This window comes from Odontesthes bonariensis, chromosome 6 (genome assembly GCF_027942865.1).
Source record: "Odontesthes bonariensis isolate fOdoBon6 chromosome 6, fOdoBon6.hap1, whole genome shotgun sequence".
Classification (NCBI taxonomy): Eukaryota; Metazoa; Chordata; class Actinopteri; order Atheriniformes; family Atherinopsidae; genus Odontesthes; species Odontesthes bonariensis.
The window spans coordinates 6,537,778-6,557,979 of NC_134511.1; the positions used below are offsets into that span (position 1 = coordinate 6,537,778).

The 20,202-nt window shown below is 41.8% G+C and overlaps 2 protein-coding genes across 3 annotated transcripts; both read right to left on the reverse strand.

Annotated features, from left to right (window-relative positions):
- Positions 1-1,746: 1,746 nt before the first annotated feature.
- ptrh1 (peptidyl-tRNA hydrolase 1 homolog) lies at positions 1,747-11,354 on the reverse strand. 2 transcript variants are annotated; one of them, XM_075467182.1, is made up of 6 exons: positions 11,177-11,354; positions 10,726-10,854; positions 9,412-9,631; positions 4,855-4,954; positions 3,614-3,659; positions 1,747-2,450 (listed from the first exon to the last, which is right to left on the reverse strand). In XM_075467182.1, exons 2-6 carry the CDS (start codon positions 10,831-10,833, stop codon positions 2,217-2,219), a joined length of 708 nt encoding a protein of 235 aa, XP_075323297.1. In that variant the 5' UTR covers positions 10,834-10,854; positions 11,177-11,354; the 3' UTR covers positions 1,747-2,216. The 2 variants fall into 2 exon arrangements, with proteins under 2 accessions (XP_075323297.1, XP_075323296.1); XM_075467181.1 differs by having other exon boundaries at positions 10,726-11,354.
- Positions 11,355-12,188: 834 nt separating this feature from the next.
- Positions 12,189-14,470, reverse strand: LOC142382792 (natterin-3-like). Its single transcript, XM_075468907.1, has 2 exons — positions 14,377-14,470; positions 12,189-13,276 (listed from the first exon to the last, which is right to left on the reverse strand). Exons 1-2 carry the CDS (start codon positions 14,468-14,470, stop codon positions 12,189-12,191), a joined length of 1,182 nt encoding a protein of 393 aa, XP_075325022.1.
- Positions 14,471-20,202: the final 5,732 nt, after the last annotated feature.

Here is a 20,202-nt window from a genome sequence, read left to right on the forward strand (position 1 = left end):
ACAGATTTAATGCTACAGACTTCAAACTTGTTCAGGTTACTCTTAAGACATGGAGGGAAAAAAAGGTGGAGAAACTTTTTCAAACTCTGAACGGTGTGGGCATGGCCAGGCGGTGAAAATCTTGTGATGGCGTTTGTGATTTGAAAGCCTTATTATCATCGCAAAGTCATGAAACTTGGCACACACGTCCACCCTGACAACCTTGTACGTATGTAAAGGCTATCGTGTGTGGGCGGAACAAAATGGCTCAGTGGCGCCCCCTAGAAATTTTCAAAAACCCCTCTGCATTGCTACCCAGATCCGCCCTCTTAGGACATCACCTGTTTCGTCCTAGCTCCTTACGCACTTATTTGTTTCCTAAATTGTCTTCCCATTTGTCTAGATACCTGACTTATCACACTTACTCTAGCACTAGTTATGCTCTTAGCCGTTTGGTTTTGGAAAGAAATGCTCTTATGATTTCTTGTGACCTGAAGTTCTTTTGCCTACCGATGTGGAACACACTTATTGTGAGTCGCTTTGGATAAAAGCGTCTGCAAAATGACCGTAATGTAATGTAATGCATTGGGGTTATTATGTGCTCGTACGTACGCAGAGGGTATCGTGCGTGTTGGCAGAGCTGCCCCCAACGTGCGCACATCTCGGCCCCGCTCAAGGCTGCTTGCAGCTTTCTAGTTTTTTTTTTGTTCTTCTGCTTGAAATGTCCAAACAGCTGTTCCATGCCGGTGGAGACTGGCTGTGAACCAGAGTTACACCAACCATGGAGTCATGATCCATCCAATGGATGTTTGGATATTTCAAACTGCCATAGCGTGAGAATATTGATTATTATAATGAAACGCTGAATGTGTCTCCTCTAAATTAGCTTTGCCCTATACAGCTGTAGTCAGGGTGGATGTTTTCTGCACAGAGTTAGTGGGGAAGACCCCCCAGCTGGGCAGCTACTCCTGGCCGGAGAGCACTGGGGGGAGGTTTGGTGGGCGAAGGCTCCCCCATTCCTGAATAAATTTCAGGTCCTCTTTAAAGGCTCTCGGGGTGTCCAGCCTGCTGCTGACCTCTGACCCCTGCAGAAGAAAAGTTATTAAAGCCGCTGTCGAAGCCTCCTAAAGCTGACCAGCGAGGAGGGGCTGGGAAAGTGGCCTGATGGAGGCGAAGGGTGGCTCAACGGGGTCACAGCGGAGAAAGATGGGAGGTTTTAGTAGGGTGAGGGGTGCTCGGGGTGCGTTAGTGTGTGTGGTGGGGGTGTCACAGAAGTTTCCTTTGAGCCCCCCTCTTCCTCCTCATGTCCACAAGTGTGTCCCTGCAGCTATTGTGACTGAGCTACAGCAGGACAGAAGGCCTCACAAATCGGCTCTAAACAATGTTTGCCCCCTTTTGTTTCTCGCCTGCCTTTCTTCTTCAGCCCTCCATCGCAATCTACTGGCCTCCTTTGTATTGATTCCTCTCATTCAGCAGCTCGTCAGCCTCTTTCCGCTGCTTTTATATGCTCTTTTCTGGCTTTTTTTGTCCGCCACCCCCCCGCTCGGAGCCTCCGTCCCTCTGCCGGTATTCTCTCCAGTGTGAGAACGCAGAGCGCCCCTCGATGGGATGCGACTCATTAATGACACCTAATTGATTAAGAGTGTAATTAGTGTGACAATCGGAAGGGGAAATCAATATGTTTTAAGTCAAAAGGAGGCACATCGGGGTGGATAAGATGGAGAGGAACAGTGTGTGAGGAGGCTCACAAAAGAGGAGAAACCGAGCTTCAAGTAAACCGGGTTTTATTCTGATGAGCCTTTATGAGTCCGTTAACAGCAAACAACATGCTGCAGTTCGCCTAATTAGACATTTATTTTGCTCTCTTTGTCTCTCCTGCGTGACATAATTGTGAAATAAGAAAGAAAAGAAAATGAATAACAGGATTTAAAGCAGAATCCAATCTGTAAACGGTCCCTTTTTTACGTCTGAAGTTCAGGACAGAGTCATCTCCGTGACGCTCATGTCATCTATGAATGAAAACAGTGTTTCCAACGGCTTCCAGGCTGCTTTTAAAGCGCTTCGTGGTGCAGAGGCAGCACCTACTGAGGCGATCAAAGACCGACTGTGGGGTGCAGACAGATGAGACTTCTGTTTGCATGTTTTTCTCTCGTCTTCTGTATCGTTTAACTGGCAGCAGAGAATTTGAACTGACTCATGTTTTCTCCTTCAGGCAGCGGTTTGCACCATGACAGAGTTCAGCTCTGAGCTGCAGCTGAGTCCTCCGGTCTGCCCCCTGCTGGTGAGGAGGGGCTCTCAGAGTCCTGTTGGGGGTCCTGCTGGCAGAGCTGGGCGAGGAGGAGGTCCACACTCTGCACCAGAACTGAGTCAAGAAGCTTCTGCTCCTCCGAGGTGAACCGGCTCAGAACGTGCCGCTCCACCGACGTTTTCCCCGTCGGCCGGCCGATCCCGACCCGAAGCCGGGGCATCACCTGCGGGAGAGACGAGAGGACGGGATGACCCGGCAGCCTACACACAGAACCATCAACTCTGGGTCTATTCCTCTGAGTTTCATTTAAAAAATAAACAAACAGACAAAAACAGATAACTTTTAGCAGCAGGTATGATTTTTTTTTGTTTTGCTTTCTTTGTCCAACCAGGGACGTTGCTGGGCTTACAGCAGTACGGGGGCCCAGGCCCCCAGCCAGAACCCCACCACCAACACTACCTTACTGTATACGGAAAATGAGCCTGTACCGGATGCATAAGAACAATTAACAGAGCTGTAGGCTATCCAAGCAAATAAAATGCAAATAAAATTTGAATTCAGCCATTTAGACTTTCAATTCCTCCTTCTGTAGCTCAAACATAATCAAGTCAGCCTTTTACAAGAGGAAATATTACTAAAAAACACAGTATGCACAGTGTTACAATTTTCAATAGATACAAAATAATGAACAATATTTCAGTCCAGGTACTGAACATTTTTTTTAATCTTACTGTAGCACAGTCAATAAACTTCTACAAGAGGGAATATTGCAAAATAAAAATTAAATTAAGAGTAGCTGATATGTTCTGATAAGTTATTCCCCTGATTGAGTAGCCTTTTAAACTAGCCTACCCGCATGTTACCCATTTATAATGCCTAAAATAGTTTAGTAAATAGGCTTTAATTGGCAGAATAGGATATTGTCTCGCGTTTTGCGAATACAACCTCTTCCCTTCACTCTTTGGTAAACCTGTGCAGCATCAGCTAAAGGAGGTTACGTGGTTGAAACAGGGAAAATCGTGTCTGTGTTATTCTTCCTTGGCACATCAGTCTTAGCGTAGTCTGAAGGATGTATGTGGGAATTTTTACAGGGGCACAACGCATGTTTACAGGGGCACGTGCCCCGGTAAAAAGTGTCTGGTGACGTGCCTGAGTCCAACCATCATTTCCTCGTGTATGTTCCTGCTTTATGCAGGTGCTGCACTCTGCAGAAGTCAGTGAACACATCACTGAAACTTCCCTTAACTTTTGTCCGACTGTGGCAACAGTCTGTTCTGGTTTATTCTCTTTTCAATGCCGAAGAATGTGAAGAGGAAACAGCTGAACATGCAGTATGAATCCAACACTAAACTAAGATCAGGCAGAGATAAATAAAGCGTTTCTTACATCAGTCTGAAGACAGTCCACACACGAGCGGACTCCGTTATGACCTCTGAAGAAGAGAAGAAGAAGAAGAGGAAGGAGACGATGAGAGTTTAACCTTTTTCCTCCTTTACATGTTGTATCATGTTCAGTTCGATCCAAGTCGAGCGTTTCATCATTTAATAAGAAAGGATGATGGAGAATGAATAAATCATGAATCAATATTCAACTCTGATATACTCGACTCGCACTAATTTGTAACATGTGCTTGTTTGTTTCTCAGGTTTTATGGTTGAAACATGATATTATTTACACCTTCAAACTGTGACTTTCCCCGACAACTCCAGTAACATCATATTAGAAATGTTAGAGTGGCTGTTAGGTAACGTGTGTGATGTTCGGGCCTTTCGTTTGGCCGCCGGCGTCTTGAGGCCAACTCCGTTCTGGAGTTAGAAGCAACCAAATATGAAAGAGAGGAGTGGACTGTAGATTTCATAAGAACCAGAGGAAACCTTTGGTCTGAAACCCTTTTAGAATAGAATAGAAATAGAAAAATACTTTATTAAAAACTTTATTCATCCCCCAATGGGGGAAATTCAAATTAGTCAAGTAGCTCAAAAAAATTATTAATATTTACAATGATTGTATATTAGCAACAACAATAATAATACCAATTCTAATCAAAATACTACAACTAACTGATAATAATAAATAAACAAATGAATAAATAGAATAAATCAAAAAATTTAAATTTTTAAAAAAAAAAATCAATCAATCAATTTGAGAAGAACAGCAGTCACTGTTAAAAAGCCTTATGGCTGTGGGAACAAAGAACCTTCTCTAAGTTTTACCTTTTAGCACAGAGGCTGAGCTATATTTCAGTCATTATGCTGCTGTTGCTCGACTTTACTCTTTCACACTGATGTCTTAGTAGCCGGCGTCCTGCAAGTTTTAGATGTTTCCCTGCTTCAACACACCTGAATCAGATGAAATGGAGCTCTTGTGAAGTTCTGCAGCAGCCTGCTGATAATGATTTGATCTGAATCAGGTGTGTTGAAGCAGGGAAACATCTAAAACCTGCAGGACAGGGGCCCTCCAGGACAGGGGCCCTCCAGGACAGGGGCCCTCCAGGACAGGGGCCCTCCAGGACAGGGGCCCTCCCGGACCGGATGTGGACTTCCCTGCCTTCGTTGGTCTGTGATCCCCTCGTGATAAACACTTCTCTGACTGGAAAAACCACAGTTTAAAAACATAAAAAGGCCCACCTGGCGCTTCCTCCATGTTTGATGGCAATCTTCCCCAGAGGTTTGTCCAGCTCATCGTGGACCAGCAGGATGTCTTCCGGCTTGATGCCGTATTTACCAGCTGGTAAAAAAGAAAAATCAGGACAATCATCAGAAAAAACACCTAAATGTTTATGCATCTGGCAGACGCTTTGATCCAAAGCAACACACTCACATCCCAGGTGGGCAGGTGGCGTGAGGGGGTCTTCCCTAAGGACCCCTACTGGAGGTAGTTTCATTAGCAAATGACCAGATCATGGGGTCAAAAACATAAGAATGAAAACTGATGTGATTCTTCTGGAACAATTCAGTGTGAGGTATCAAGTAAACAGAACCGTAAAGAACCCCAGACTGAGCCTTGAGGTACTCCAAAAGTAAAAACTGGAACTTCAGGTTAGCAACTATCAAAGTTTAAAGCGGAACCAAAGGTTCAGAAGATGGAGAACGCAGAGCAAGATGAAGCTACGTCCCTCCACATTTGGTCTGTGATGAGCTGCTTGTTGCACAAACTCGATGCCCAACGGAGCATTCTCCATTGTGTTGTTTGTTTCTTTCTGACGGCGACAACAACAGGAATATCGTCTCCTTTGACTTCCGGGTCACGACCCCGGGAAAACATCTGGAGCATGCGCAGAACGCAAAGTCTGATTCACCACGTGCTTCAGCGTCTACAAGCAGGTTTAGAGTGACTTTCAACCCAGTTATCTCGGGGAACACCAGGAGCCCTGCGATGGACGCCCAACCTGTCCGTGTGCACCCTGCCTCTCGCCCAATGAAAACTGAGATACTGTGACGTATACTGTATATGTATACTGTGACGATCTGATCACAAAACCTCACTCAGGACACATGTGGAAAACTCCCTCTTAGGCCAGGTGCGAACACGGACACTTAAAGATGTCCGCTTGTGATCGGATCATCCAAGAACAGGATCTAAATGCAGTAAATCTGAGCTCTGGCTGCTCATCAAACTCATAATAAAACAGAATATCTCTGAGCTACGAGTCCTCCTAAAAGGTCCATCCTCTAAAGTCAGACATCCACCACATTTATATTTCAGAAAGTGGCATCTGATCAGCAGAAGATGTGCAGTAGGCCTGCAAATAATGCTTAAAGGTGTTCTCTGTGCATGGATTTTACTGCATTCAGGAGGCTGTGACATCAGAGCTGCTTGATTAACCAACTATTTAATAAATGGTTCAAAACTGTTTTCTGATTAGATCACTATTTACTTCAACTCTAATTAGAAATAACTGCGGGAACATGAATATTCTCGACAATTCTACAGCTTTAATTAACTTGAACATTCTGTGTTTACACACACAGGCTCTAGATTTTTGTTAAATTAACAGTCGTTGCAATTTATTAGAGGGTAAAACAAGTGGGAGTATCAGGGGAGTATTTCAATAAAACATGTGTTTGAGTTCTTTATTCTTACACAAATCAAGTAACACACAAACAAACATTCTTATTTTTGGAGACGCAGATTGTTGGTTTTTGGTTAATTTTGTGAAAATTGTCAAATATTTTGAGAACTAAAGATTATTTTTTGATGGTAAAAGGTGAAAATGTGTCTAAAGACGACACACCAGGGTCTTTCAATGAGCCATTTCATTATGTTTCAGTTTTCCTTTGAACATTCAGTCGCTCTTCACACTTTTCATCCACTTTGCTCAGTTTCTCTGCAGCACTCCTTAAGCTGAATTTGGACCAAACCTGAATGTGTTTCTCATCTTCTTTTGTGGCTTTTTCTAAAAACAGTGGTGTCAAAAGTCCAGAAGACAAAAGACCACATCAGAGAGCTGGCATGGTCCGTGGCTCAGTGGTAGAGCGGGTCGTCCAATAAGAAGGTTGGCGGTTCGATTCCTGATTCCTAATCTCTTAATGTTTTTATAAAAGAAATAGATCAGTTGGTCAGGGTTCGTTCGGCAATATTATGAGCCCAAACAATGAGGTCCAGACCAGGTTTTTCTAACATGAGGTTATTCAGAGATGCCAGGATTCATCAGGCTTAAATTGTGGAATTTTCACACGTGGATTGACCACCAAAGAGTCCACACCCCGATCCTTAGGCGAATCTTTGGGTTTCTGCACTTAGCGGTTCGACTCTCCATCATTAATTCAAGAATAATAATCACCTGCGCTGGAATTAATGCTGTGATGTTGCATAAGCTCCACCAAACAACGCCCAAAATATATATGTCAAACTCAAGGCCCGCGGGCCAAATGTGGCCCACCACGTCATTTTAAATGGCCTCTGAGAGCTTAAAAATGTCACGCCCAGAGACTCTTGTTTTTAGTTTTCATGTTTAGGTTATGCTTTTGTTTTCAGTCCATCTTTAGTTTTTGTCATGCCTTAGTTTCCCTGCACTCTGTTTATTAGTTCACTCACTTCACCTGTGTTTTTTCCCTCAGCTGCACTCACTCCCCAATCACTCTCACTCCCTATTTAGTTTCCTGCCTCCCCTTTCAGTTTTGTCGGATCTTTGCCTTTGTTAGTGTTCATGACCTGTCTGTCCCAACCTGCCCGGCTAAAGTTAAGTATTTATTCCATGCCATGTCAAGTGATTTTGTTTTGTTTTTGTCACAGTTTAGTTTTTGAATCCGGCTTTGCCGCGCCTTTTGTTTGTACTTTGTTTTTTGTTAAATAAATCACCCTTTTTTTGTAAGTCTGCATCCGTGTCCTCCCCTTCTACACCACACCCTGACAAAAAAGTCTCATGGTCTGAAAATAATTAAGTCAAATACGTGCAGTGACAAAAAACTACATTTCCCACAATGCATGCCGATTATGTTACGCGCCAAGTGACGGTATCCCGCCCACTGGACTGCAATGTTTCCAAATCGATGGGATTTTCCCAACAAGTGGAATTGAGAAATACAAATAATGATCCCAAAATGTCCAGGAAGAGAAAAACTGATGCAGATGCCCTTCCATCTACATCAATTTTTCTGTTTCAAGAAAGATTGGAAGGCGAATACGTGTTTGTGCTTCAAGGAGAAAAAAACGGTATGTCTTTTGTGTTATGAGGAGCTCAGTGTGCAAACATTATGCACCAAGAAAAACAACAAACTGCCCAAGAATTAAAAGGTAAACTGCGATCGCAGCAGAACGTGTTCGCGAAAGCCACAACCGAAAAGCAGTAAAAGCGAGCTTTGTTTGATATTTCAAGTTTTTAACAAAGTAAATGTCATAACTTGTGTTTGATGTTATTTTTCTTTATTCACTTTGATCGTTGATTGATGGAGTTTATGTGGGTTTCATAACCTACAAATTAAAAGGATTTATGATATAATAACAGAGCAACAAGCAAACATATTACAGAACATTTCAAGACTCCATCAAAAGCCGCATTTGGACAGAGCAGTTTTAAGAACGGTCCTCCTCGAATTCCGTTCTGATAACTGTCCCAGGGGAACGGACCTGTTAGGGACTGATGCGGCGCAGCCGTCTGCGACAGCGACGTGTTACTTTAGCACCACATTCAACAACAAAACAGAACAAAACTAAACCCGAGAAAAGTAAGGAGAGAAGAAAAAACACCACCAAGAAGCTAACATGGAGAGCGGGGAGGCCACCATGATGGTGATATTAATCATGGACGATCACATCGGGCGTCTAACATGGAGGCTGGAAGAGCTCACAGAGAGAGTCAGGAGACGAAGGATCCGTGTCGTATGAGGAAACATTTCAGCCTGACAACATGACAAGGGGCGGAGCTACCGACCACCAAACACCTCCGTCAGATGTGTTCCTATGGAAACCAGAACAGACCCAGCTGAGGAGAAGGAGCTGAAATGGTTCCAGGAACTGAGGGCCGTGGTCCCGAGTTCCTGTATGTGCGAATGCGGGAAAAACGGCCTCGTTCCAGAAAAGATTAAAGGAACTGCAGAAGGTTCCTACAGGAGGAATGCGGCTATAGATATCAGTGGCAGGAACTAAAGGGTGCATGCAAAGACACCACCAACACACAGACTGATACCACAGTGGGTGTCACTCTTTGTACACTGGAAAAAAATGCCCCTCCAAAAACTAAATAAGAAAAACAGCAAATACAAGACGTTTTTGCTTGAAATAAGCAAATAAATCTGCCAATGGAACTAGTGAAAATCAGCTTGTCAAGATTTCTTGAAATAAAATGTGATATTTAGGACTTTTGAGATAAAAGTGATGTTGAAATTAGCTTAAAAACCTCTTCAAATGTAAAAAAAAAAGCTTGTTTCATATGAAATCCGACTCAAAACAATTTGTTTTCAAGACTTTTTCATTTAACAAGATATTCCAGATGTATTGTCTTCAAATAAGTCCCTATATCTGGCTGAAATAGTACTTGTTAGGCAGTTGTGTCTGATATTAAGTGTAATGAGATATTTTGACAAGAAATGAGACAAATATACTTGGTAAGATTTTGATTTTTTCCAGTGTAGATGAGTATTCAGAGACATATCTTGTCAAACTGTGACCTCTGCACAGATATATAAACTAAACCAAACACACAACAAAGAAAACAAAGTCCGTCTCCTCAGAGATGACCTCACCTGCTTTGGCCACCGACACCCCGTTGACGTTCATCAGCAGCCTGGGACGGAGCAGCACCACACGAGTGTTTTGGACCTCTGACGAGATGACCTCACCGGACACGTGCTTGTCGCCACGCCAACGATCCGCCGCACCGAGCCTGACGGCGAGCGCACCGAGGACGGCCATGCCGATGCTGTGTCTGGTACCCTCCATCCCCGGGTTACCCAGCCCCACCACCTGACACAAACCCCCCCAGCAGAGTCAGTGGAGGTGACTTTCAGCGCGTGCTGTGGTTGTTGTTGTTCTGAGGATTACTCACAGCCACTGATTTGATTCATGAGTTGATTAAAACTGCGAATTTGTTAAGAGTCAAAAGCTCAACATAACAGATAAAGTAGGAAAATCCTGGTTTAAACTGGGCATGGTTTCATTCCATCATAATTAGCTTTATTTTCAGGACTTTAAGCCATTTAGTGATACTATTGGAGCTTGAATGTGAGATTTCTACAGATGCTGTCTACCTGACTCAGCTGGTAACATCGCATCAATGTAAAAACACAGTTACTGGCTTGCACTGGTGGTAATAATCCACCATGAGAAGAAACAGAAACTCTGTTAACAGAAATACTGTCGCTACATTGTGTTAAGACTCTCACTGCCGACACACTGCAAACATTGTTACGCCTTTACAGACTGAGCTGTCATTTATTTTGACTTGCACAGACAGGACAACACTGTAAGTTTACAATGTGAGGGTCAGCTGGCAAAGAAAAGTTCATTTGTGTAGACATTTCACCCACAAAGGCAGTTTTAAGTGCTTTAAATAGCAAAAAATTACATTAGACGCGTGATTATTTAAAGAAAACAGCACAGCATTGAAACAAAAGTGTTAAACAAAAGGCTCGTAGTGCTCAGAAAGTATCACTGAACCTCTCACCAAACAGACAGTTACATCAGCAGAGGGATAAACAAGGAGAAGCCATTCTCCTCTGATAGAAACGCTCAATGTATTCTTACTCTGCAGTATCCAAATGACCAGTTAAGCTGATATGTATTACTTTAGTATCCTGAAAAAGTACTGAACTGAACGACAGTTATGCCGAATTAAAAAGAAGCTATAACTGACTCGGAAAGTGTGTTTATAAATCATTTTTGGGGTAAATATCTTTGAGCAAACCTCCAAAATATCTAAGTTCACATATTTTTTAGCGGTGTTTGGTGTGATGTGACTGACGGACCATAGTGACGTGGTAAACGTCAATTATTCTCGAAATTACAATGTAGTTAGAAGAGTGTGGATTATATTATATGATATGACGTTGAAAACTTACAAGCTTTCGGCGGCCTTGTGTGTGTATCTCTGCCTCGATGCCCATCGCAGGTGTTAATAGCCCGCTCAGCAAAACTCTGTTTATGACTCTCGTTAAAAGTCGTCGCATTGTGCCAAAGTTCAGCAGCTTCTTCAAAAAGTAGGACAGATATGAACAGAATTGACCAAACACTGTGTCGTTTTTCATTCGGCTCACATATCATATGTCTGCTGATAAAAATAAGTCAAATTTCAAACGACTTTGTGATGAAAAGGACCACTAATGTCAAATGACCAATTTCTGTTTGGAGTTCACAATATCAGAACATCGAATTGATATAAAGCTTGTATTTATCTTTACTATCTACGCTTACACGACTCTCTAAGAACGCATACTTATGCTTTTAACGCTGTATTTAGGTTTCAAGTTGATGAAACTTTGTTGTTAGCATGCTACTGTTAGCTTACTGTACCTTAATGGCTAATCAAACCAGCATCACACCCAAATATACACTTTGAATGAGCCACAAACTACATTGACACCGGTGTGAATAACACCAGACAAACTAAGGATTTTAGATATTTTCTAAAAAAAATATCCATATTTTCAAAATGTGATCTTATGCTCCTGTCATGCCCTTCTTCATTTAGTCAAAGAGTGGTTATAAGACAACACAGCAGCAGGTTTTTCCATCTCTTTGGGGCTACAGCGCCATCTAGCGCAGTGACTGAGAAATGTTTTTAATACGTCTATTCAAAACGGATCTTTTCTGAATGAACAATAAGACATATTAGCTCAAATATTCATACGGGGACTGAGTGGAGATGGAGGTGGTCCACCTACTAAAAACTGATTAATCTCACAAATTAAATTAAATAGCATCACATTCTGGGTCATTTCACTGGTTCATAATAAGGTTCCAAATCTAAATAGACCATTTGATAGGACTCAGAGTTAATTTCTTGTCATAAATCCTTCTGTAACCACTGATGGAAGTGAGTTTCAGCTTTAGGATCATCCAATTTTCAAGTTCAGTTTCATGGAACTGGTTTCAGACGAGATATCTGAACTTTTTTTTGTTTTTAAATTAACTTTTAATGTTATTGCAAAGGTAAGTGAATATCTAATCAAACTGTCTTTGTACAGATTGAAAACTGACAAAATCAAAAAATGTAAAGGTGGCTGTAAAATGGATTAACCATCTTCATTAGAAATGTATCAGCAGTGGGAACTTGACCATTCATTCTGTAAAATAAATGGGACAAACAACCTGAAATTGTAAAGGCCTTAAAGTTGGAAAGAAAATGTATGATGTACTATAACGTGTAAAGAGCACAACGAGGCCTCTGGACGTTATTATTACTTTGGAATTGCTGGACTTGAACATCTCAGTCAAGACAAAAAAAAAAAGACACTTTTTGATTTTCTTTGTGTGTTTTATTTCAGAATGAGTTTTCTCTTCGGCCGTAAATTCGACAGACTGATCATTGTGTTGGGGAGCAGGGAGGAGCATCGGTCACCGGCTGACACCTCTCCACCACAGCGTTGATCTCGCCAACACTCACGCCATCGTAGGTGCCGGTGATGTAAGTCCAGCGGGTTTCTCCGTTTTGATTGGTCCTGCTCAGCCGGGCCGTGAACGGGATGTCTGCCGTCATCTTCCTGCCGTCCATCCTCACGGCGCAGGAGTGGTTGGGTGGGACCGCCAGCTGCACGGAAACAGAGTGACTGATGGACTCTACCACGGTGGTCCCCTCTGTGAAGGTCACCGTCTGCTCCTTGGTGAAGTCCACGTCCCCCGGGCCGAGGATGGGCACTTTGGCGTTCATGGTGGACACGGAGCCATTCCGGGTCTCCCTCCCGATGTCCCAGGTCTTCTCCATCGCGGTGGTCTTCTCCAGCGTCACCGTCTTCTGCACATTTTGGCATTCTAGGTTTGTGACCTTGGTGAGCTTCAGGGCCTCTGGAGGATGATGGAAGAGCTCCATTTGGTCGATGGCGTACTCTACATGAGAGACGTGCTGACTGTAGCTGTCTCTGTTGATCGCAAGAACCTGGTAATACTTGTACCAGTACTCGTCACCTTCCCAGGGGAGGAAGAAGGCCTCGTGTTGGGGTACCACTTTGCCAAGTCCGTACTTGTTCTTGCCCACATAGATGTCTGACTTGGGGCAGGTTTTGATGGCATACTGCGGGACTGAGCCGTACGACTCTTCAACCCACATTAGGAACTCAAAGTGGTCCACGTTGACCAACACTTCGAACTTGGAGGAGGCGTACTCTTTATCGGCGTAGGGATACTGGCAGAAGCTCCCCTTGCTGGGGTTGTAGAAGCCGGCTTCACAGTTGACTTTGCACACATAGTCTGTGCGCTCTGCGTAACCATTAAAGATGCCGACGGCACCATTTGGCAGAGACCCGTTCCAAGTGACCCACTTGAGGTTGGTGTGTTCATCAAACATGGGGAGGGAGTGTGAGGCCGTCTCTGTGTCTGGAATCTCTCTAATCATGGGCGGGTTGGTAACTTCACGGGAAGGGAACACGTTTTCCAGTGCGGGGTTAAGCCATGGCTCTGGAAAAAAGGGCAGAAAGAAGCAGGAGTTGGAATAGGCAAGGCAAGGCAATTTTATATGTAGAGCACAATTCGGCAATTCGAAGTGCTTTACAGCTACATAAAATCACAAGAAGGCAATAAAATCATTACAAAAAAAACAAAAAATAATCATTAATTAATTCATTTAAAAGTGAAGAGTGCAGATAAAATACGCTAAAATACTTTCAGGAATAAAACATAAATTAAAGGGATAGTTTGCCTCTTTTGACATGAATCTGTATGACATCCCATACTAACAATATCATTTATGAATATTTTCTTACCCCCTGCTGCGTCCTGTGAGCCGAGTTCCAGCCTCGTTTTGGCGTTGACAAAAGTAGTCCGGCTAGTAGGCTGGGGTTTAAAAAATCAAGCGTTTTGCTTCTCAAAACAATATGCGTTCAAAAGAGTAATACATTTGCATCACAAAATCGTTCTCCAGGAAAAAGTCAGACCTCACAATCGCTTGGCGCTATTTTCTCTCCCTTCGTATCACTGCCTGCTGTGTAGACCGAAGTGCAGACCGAGCAGTCCCCTGCTTCTGAGCAGCAAACGGCGTAACAGGTGCGGCTGTCGGCAGGCTGCAGCAGGCAGTGATATAAAGGGAGAGAAAATAGGGCCAAGCGATTGTGAGGTCTGACTTTTTCCTGGAGAACGATTTTGTGATGCAAATGTATTACTCTGTTGAACGCATATTGTTTTGAGAAGCAAAATGCTTTATTTTTTAAACCCCAGCCAACTAGCCGGACTACCTTCATCAACACCAAAACGAGGCTGGAACTCGGCTCACAGGACGCAGCAGGGGGTAAGAAAATGTTCATAAATGATATTGCTAATATGGGATGTCATACAGCTTCATGTCAAAAGAGACAAACTATCCCTTTAAGCAAAGAGTCTTCTGACTTGGAACTATATCACTGTGCTCAGTTGCAATGCGAGCATAAAATACAGTACTTTCCTGTGTACTTTTTGCATATCTGGAAGATAAGTGTGTCTGAATGCCACTAACTGGAAGGTTGAGAGTGGAAAGCATCAACTTAGTTTAAAGGAAGCTGGAGGTTTACGGTGCGACTCACTGCTGGGTGTCTCCGGGCTGTCCTGCAGGGGGTCAGACTGCAGTGTTGGGCTGCAGAGCTGCAGCACTGCCAGGACAACGGCCACATACCACCTCATCTGGACACAGACAAAACATTATTATCCTTATCAGAGGAATAAACAGCGGAAAACCTGTTAACACAACAACCCGGCAAAATGAAACAAAAGAAATAAAACCTCAAAAGTCAGTGACTCCTAAAGCTTTCTGCTTTTTACATTTTTTGATCAAACAGTACGAACACTTATAAACCGAGTCAACCCTCAGTTTTATGTGCTGCTTCTCTTCAGATACATATATTTCAGGTAAAACAAAAGACCCACACGTATCTATACCCACATATTTCTTGCTTTATGAGTGAATCATGCTCCGTTTATTCCCAGGTGTACGTGGAACACTGGTTATAAAACAAGCTAGTTTTTTGCTTATATATCCTCACTCTCCACAACTGCCCACATATCTACAGTAGTTACACACATGATTAGCTTAGAAATGAAGAATATGGCTACAGTTTCAACTAATCCACAATATACGAGGTCAGTTGCACCTCTGTTAATGAAATGAACTGATTCTCTTATCTAATTTTCACTTTGTGGTACTTTTAAAGTAACATGTAACATAATACAAAGAGCAGACAGCTAAATGCTGTTAAATGTTGCATTTCCTCCTGAATATCTGCAGAGGTCAGAACACTGTGACTATAAACCTGTTAAAAGGCTCCCGTAACTTTTGTTATTCAGCATTGAATGAAGGTTTAAAGCTAAAGTTTTAACATTTGAACTTTAAACCCCGTTACAGTCATGCTGTAATTTAGAAGCACAAAAGTTAATGCAAAAAATACAGTTCTGATCACTTAAACACTTAAAAATATTCAATTTCCTCACATGCAGCATAAAGAAAATCACTTCATGAAGGTTAAACAGAAGAATGAAGGTATTTATTATCACTGAATGCCTCATTATGTTAAAATATATAACAAACCATCCAAATATCTATTTATTACTTCATTTAAAAAAGGAGAAAACCAGGCTGAACACTTTAAATCATAACATGCTTAATTCAGACATAAGATAATTTTTATTTGATTCTTTTATTTTACCTCGACGGGTTCCTGCTGCAGTGACGCTGCCGGCTGTATGTGCTGAGTTTTAAAACCTCCCCGCAGACTTATTGCCCCCAATAAAGCGGGTGAAGCAGCACCAGCAGTTCCTCACCTGGCTGACCCGGAGTTCACGCTCTGATGTGTCAGCGCCGGAGGAAAGACTCACAACACAAAATGACCAACCATGAATCCTCATATACGGCTGACTGGGCTGTTATATGCACTCTTACTGGGAGCTGACCAGTACGACCACTGGTTTCACTCAAGGACAGAGTCACAAAAACTGACTAGAAGTTCTGGATTATGTTTTTTTTTTAAATCTATTATCTAATCAGACTCCTGAAAACCTTGGTTTCACCGTAATATTCCAGTATGCAATGCAGAATACAGTCCTACCTGTTTGTTATGCAGCTGCATTACACTGTGTGGTTATGTTTTAATCTGTACATTTTATTTCATCTCATATATATATATTAGGGCTAGGCAACGATTAAAATGTTTAATCTGATTAATTACATCATTTCCCTGATTAATCACGATTAATCGCATTTGTACGCAAAAATCCCAAAATGAATTAAAAAGTAATGTATAGCTTTCAGCATTTAGCTTTATTTTAAATGTGCTGCCATATGAATGAAAGTGCCATAACATTTGTTGTGCAAACACTTTTAACATCAGCATCTTTCTGTAGTTTTTATGTAGAAGCCTCGCTCCACTGTCTGTTTCCTTGAATGACTTGCTGCTATCAGTTGTGTGTTTTGCCTTTAAAGACATGGTTGGTAATCCTGTTCAGAAACCCATTTTGTAATGCTGGGTGAAATGGTCCATCTATCCTGAGAGAAATCTATACAAGATGTATTTAGAAAAAGGGACGAAAATAATCAGACCTCTGTGGCAGCTGCAGGACTGAGAAAAAGCTGACCAATCCCGCTGATCTCGGATTGGTCGCCTACAAAAAACCAATCAGATGCCTCTGCTTTCTGCCTACGCCCCCCTCTGCCGGCTCCCTGCTCCATGTGCGCATGCGGTTCTACCGGCTTTGGATGAAGCACTGACGGAATGGGGAGGGGGGGGTGGAGCTTAGAGGAGTGGACACTTTCGAATCTTGCTAGCTCTCTTGCTAGCTCTCTAGGATTACCTACCATAGCTTTAAGTGATATTTTAGACTGGAACTACTACGCTGAGAAGACAATTCAACTTGGCAGTGTTTACAGATGACTTTGGTTCTGTCGACTCCGCCGTCTGGAAGAACTTTAAAATGAAAATGGCCGAGTAAAAGTTCCGTACCCTTCTCCATGTTTGGTGGATCCGCCGATTACTTTCTTTTCCGGTTCCACAGCAGACAGCAACAGACTTTTACAAAATAAAAGCCTGTGAGCAACAGACTTTTACAATGATAAAATAAATGATAAAACAGGGGTGGTCCGTGGCGTAGTGGGCTGAGCAGACGCCCCATGTACAGAGGCTATAGTCCTCGCTGCAGCTGGCCCCGGTTTGAGTCCTGCATCGGATGGCTGCATGTCGTTCCCCCTCTCTTTGCTCCCTGATTCCTGTCTCTCTGAACTGTCTAATCCATTAAAGCCCAAATATTGTTTGTTTTTTTTTGTAAAAATTTGTTGTAATTCTTTAAAAAAAAAAAAAAAAAAAAAACTGTGTTAATGCGCGATAAAATATTTATCGGCGTTAAATAATTAACGAGTTAACGCGATAATAACGAGTTAACTCGCCCAGCCCTAATATGTATATATTTTTTACTATTAAATTCTTGTTTTGGGCCATTTGTGGCAGTGAAAAACATTTGTGTTTATCTAAAGTGATGCAAAAAAGAGTTGCTTTTACATCTCCTTCAAAGTTACGCACATGATTTACACGAAGAAGAAAATCCATTCATTCATTTTTGAGTGAGCCTCAAAATAAAGCAAAAACCAACCCCAAAAAAAGAGTCATCCGGTGCATTTCTGATGGTGTTGGGGGGGTAAGCTCTGTCTAACACTTGTTCAAAAGCCTGCACAGTTGGGCAGTGATTGGCTGTGAAACCACAGCCTATCATTCACATAAATGTCATCAAAAATATTCAGTGGCTCCATGTGTAAAATGGATGGTGGCAACTCTAGGATGGGACTCCCATCATTTACACACAGCGGGACTGAAGAGTTCAGGTTGTTCCTTTAAAATATGACCGATCTGTACGTGCTAAATGTGATGATTCAGGACAAATCCACATAATCAGGTATCATATCACAATCAGCCTATTGGACGCTGCTGTCCTTGACCAGGTGGTTCCGGGTGGTGCAACAAAGCTATCCGTGCTGACGATAACAAGATCCTTCAGTGAACCCTGTGTGAAAAACAGTGTTTGATCGGACTGTTAACAGTGCCGCATCAATAATTTAGCTGGGACTTTATGTCCAGTATCTGCTGGGCAACAGAAGATTGCAAGATGTCCAAAGTGCTGCTGCGTTCAATCCACTGTTGGACGGCACACTGTGTTGTCAGATAAGCACGGGCAGAAACCATTTGATTGGATCTCCTGTGAGAGTAGGTCATTGATTAAGGCGGCCTTGTTGCGTAACGTTGTCTGCAGCCAAGATCACTGCAGAGGACGAGCAGCTCAGCACAAACACTGTCTCCTCTCACAGTGCTATCAGTGATAATCGATGGGGTCATGGCCATCCGTGAGCGTCCTCTACGCAGACGCTTATTATCCGTTTATTTATGAAGGTCTGAATGAGGACCGTGTAAGGAAGAGCAGCGTAAAGGTCATTTACAGTTTTAATTCAATTCAATTCAGTTTTATTTATATTAGGGCTTTGCAACGATTAAAACTTTTAATCTAATTAATCACATGATTTCCCTGATTAATCACGATTAATCGCATTTGTACGCAAAATCCAAAAATGAATCCAAAAGTAGTGTATAGCTTTTAGCATTTAGTTTTATTTTAAATGTGCTGCCATATGAATGAAAGTGCCATAACATTTGTTGTGCAAACACACTTTTAACATCAGCATCTTTCTGTAGTTTTTATGTAGAAGCCTCGCTCCACTGTCTGTTTCCTTGAATGACTTGCTTATTCCACAAGAGAGGGGCCTGATAACTGAAGGCTCTGCCTCCCATTCTACTTTTAGAAACTCTGGGAACCACAAGTAAACCTGCTGTCTGAGAGCAAAGTGCTCTGTTAGGAAAATATCTTATATGTCTATAAGATATATCTTATATCTTATAGACACGGCAGGCAAAAACAGTGATTTTTCATGCAGTGGTCAATTTTGAGATTTTGGGCCAGTCTACTCCTTCAACATGTGATCTTTCAACCTGCTATAAAGAAACTGTTGAAAACATAAATTCAAATGTTTATTTTATTACATTTTGTTTACTCGCGGCAGTGCGTTTCGCCCAAATTTACCGAAAAATTAGCATTCCAATGCGCCATGCCGAGCTTTGTCTTCTATTTACTGAGCTTATATTCTTTATTAATAAGATTATTTTATTTAATATTGGTATTACTAAGGGCCTGAGCATTTATTCTGATTTTGAGCAATTGTTTCTAATACAAATGTGTTGAATTCCCCTATTTAAATCTTTAAATGCTTTTAAATGTTTTCTCAAAATCAGTTTTTTGTATTTTTCCAGTATCAATATCTCAGACTATGGAGAACCTACTAACACCAAACTTACCAGTTATACACTTAGCAGTATTCTGAAGAGACTTCCAGAAGGATTTGTTGATAAATCATTCCTGGCCTGATTTATGTGACATTATAATAAAAAAATATGGTGAAAATCGATGTTTTTTGGGCTATGGACAGTATATTTTGATTTCCTAGGAAATGAAAGCAGATATCCTGAAATCCCTCTGTAATTCTCTTTTCATTTTGTGTGTAAACAAAATGAAAAAAGAATTTTGCACCTGGCTTTATCATATGTTCAGATCTAGCTTCTGGAAATATATGCAAATGTGCGCATATTTAATGAGATAATGTTTAATTTGCATAATTAAACATACAAATTTCTAAAACTTGTAATACGTTTTTTTTCATACTTGTATAAGTAATCAACTGAGGAAGTTTCATGGTGATATCTATTATTTTAAAATATTACCCTATTCACCTGTAGTGTCTCGCCTTAAGGTATGATGGAGCTCGGTCATTAAGAGCTTTATATGTGAGGAGAATTTAACAGGAAGCCAATGAAGAGAAGCTAAAACTGAAGAAATATGATCTCTGCTGTCAGTTCTCATCAGAACTCTGGCTGCAGCATTTTGGATCAGCTGGAGGCTTTTCAGAGAATATGTGGGACAGCCCAATAATAAAGAATTACAGTCGTCCAATCCTGAAGTAACTAATGCATGGACTAGTTTTTCTGTTTCACATCTGCAGCATGAAGATGAAGCATCTGCATTCAGCTGAATGTCGGAGCTGATCATGTTTCCCTATTTCACCATTATAATTTCCCTTGATACGTTTTGATTTCTCTTACAGATGTGGGATTTAAATGTCCTCTGAGTGTAAAACTCATAAACCAAAATTTTATTCAGAATACAACATAGAAAACATGCAGTATCGTTTAACATATAAATATTTAAAGTGATCATGAATGATGGGGGCTCAATTTGAATTTGATGTCTGTAACGCAGCTTAAAACAGTGGGGATGGGTCGGGAAAAGGGTGAAAAAGAAAGTGGTGCTAAAAAGAAACAGCTGGAGGAAGA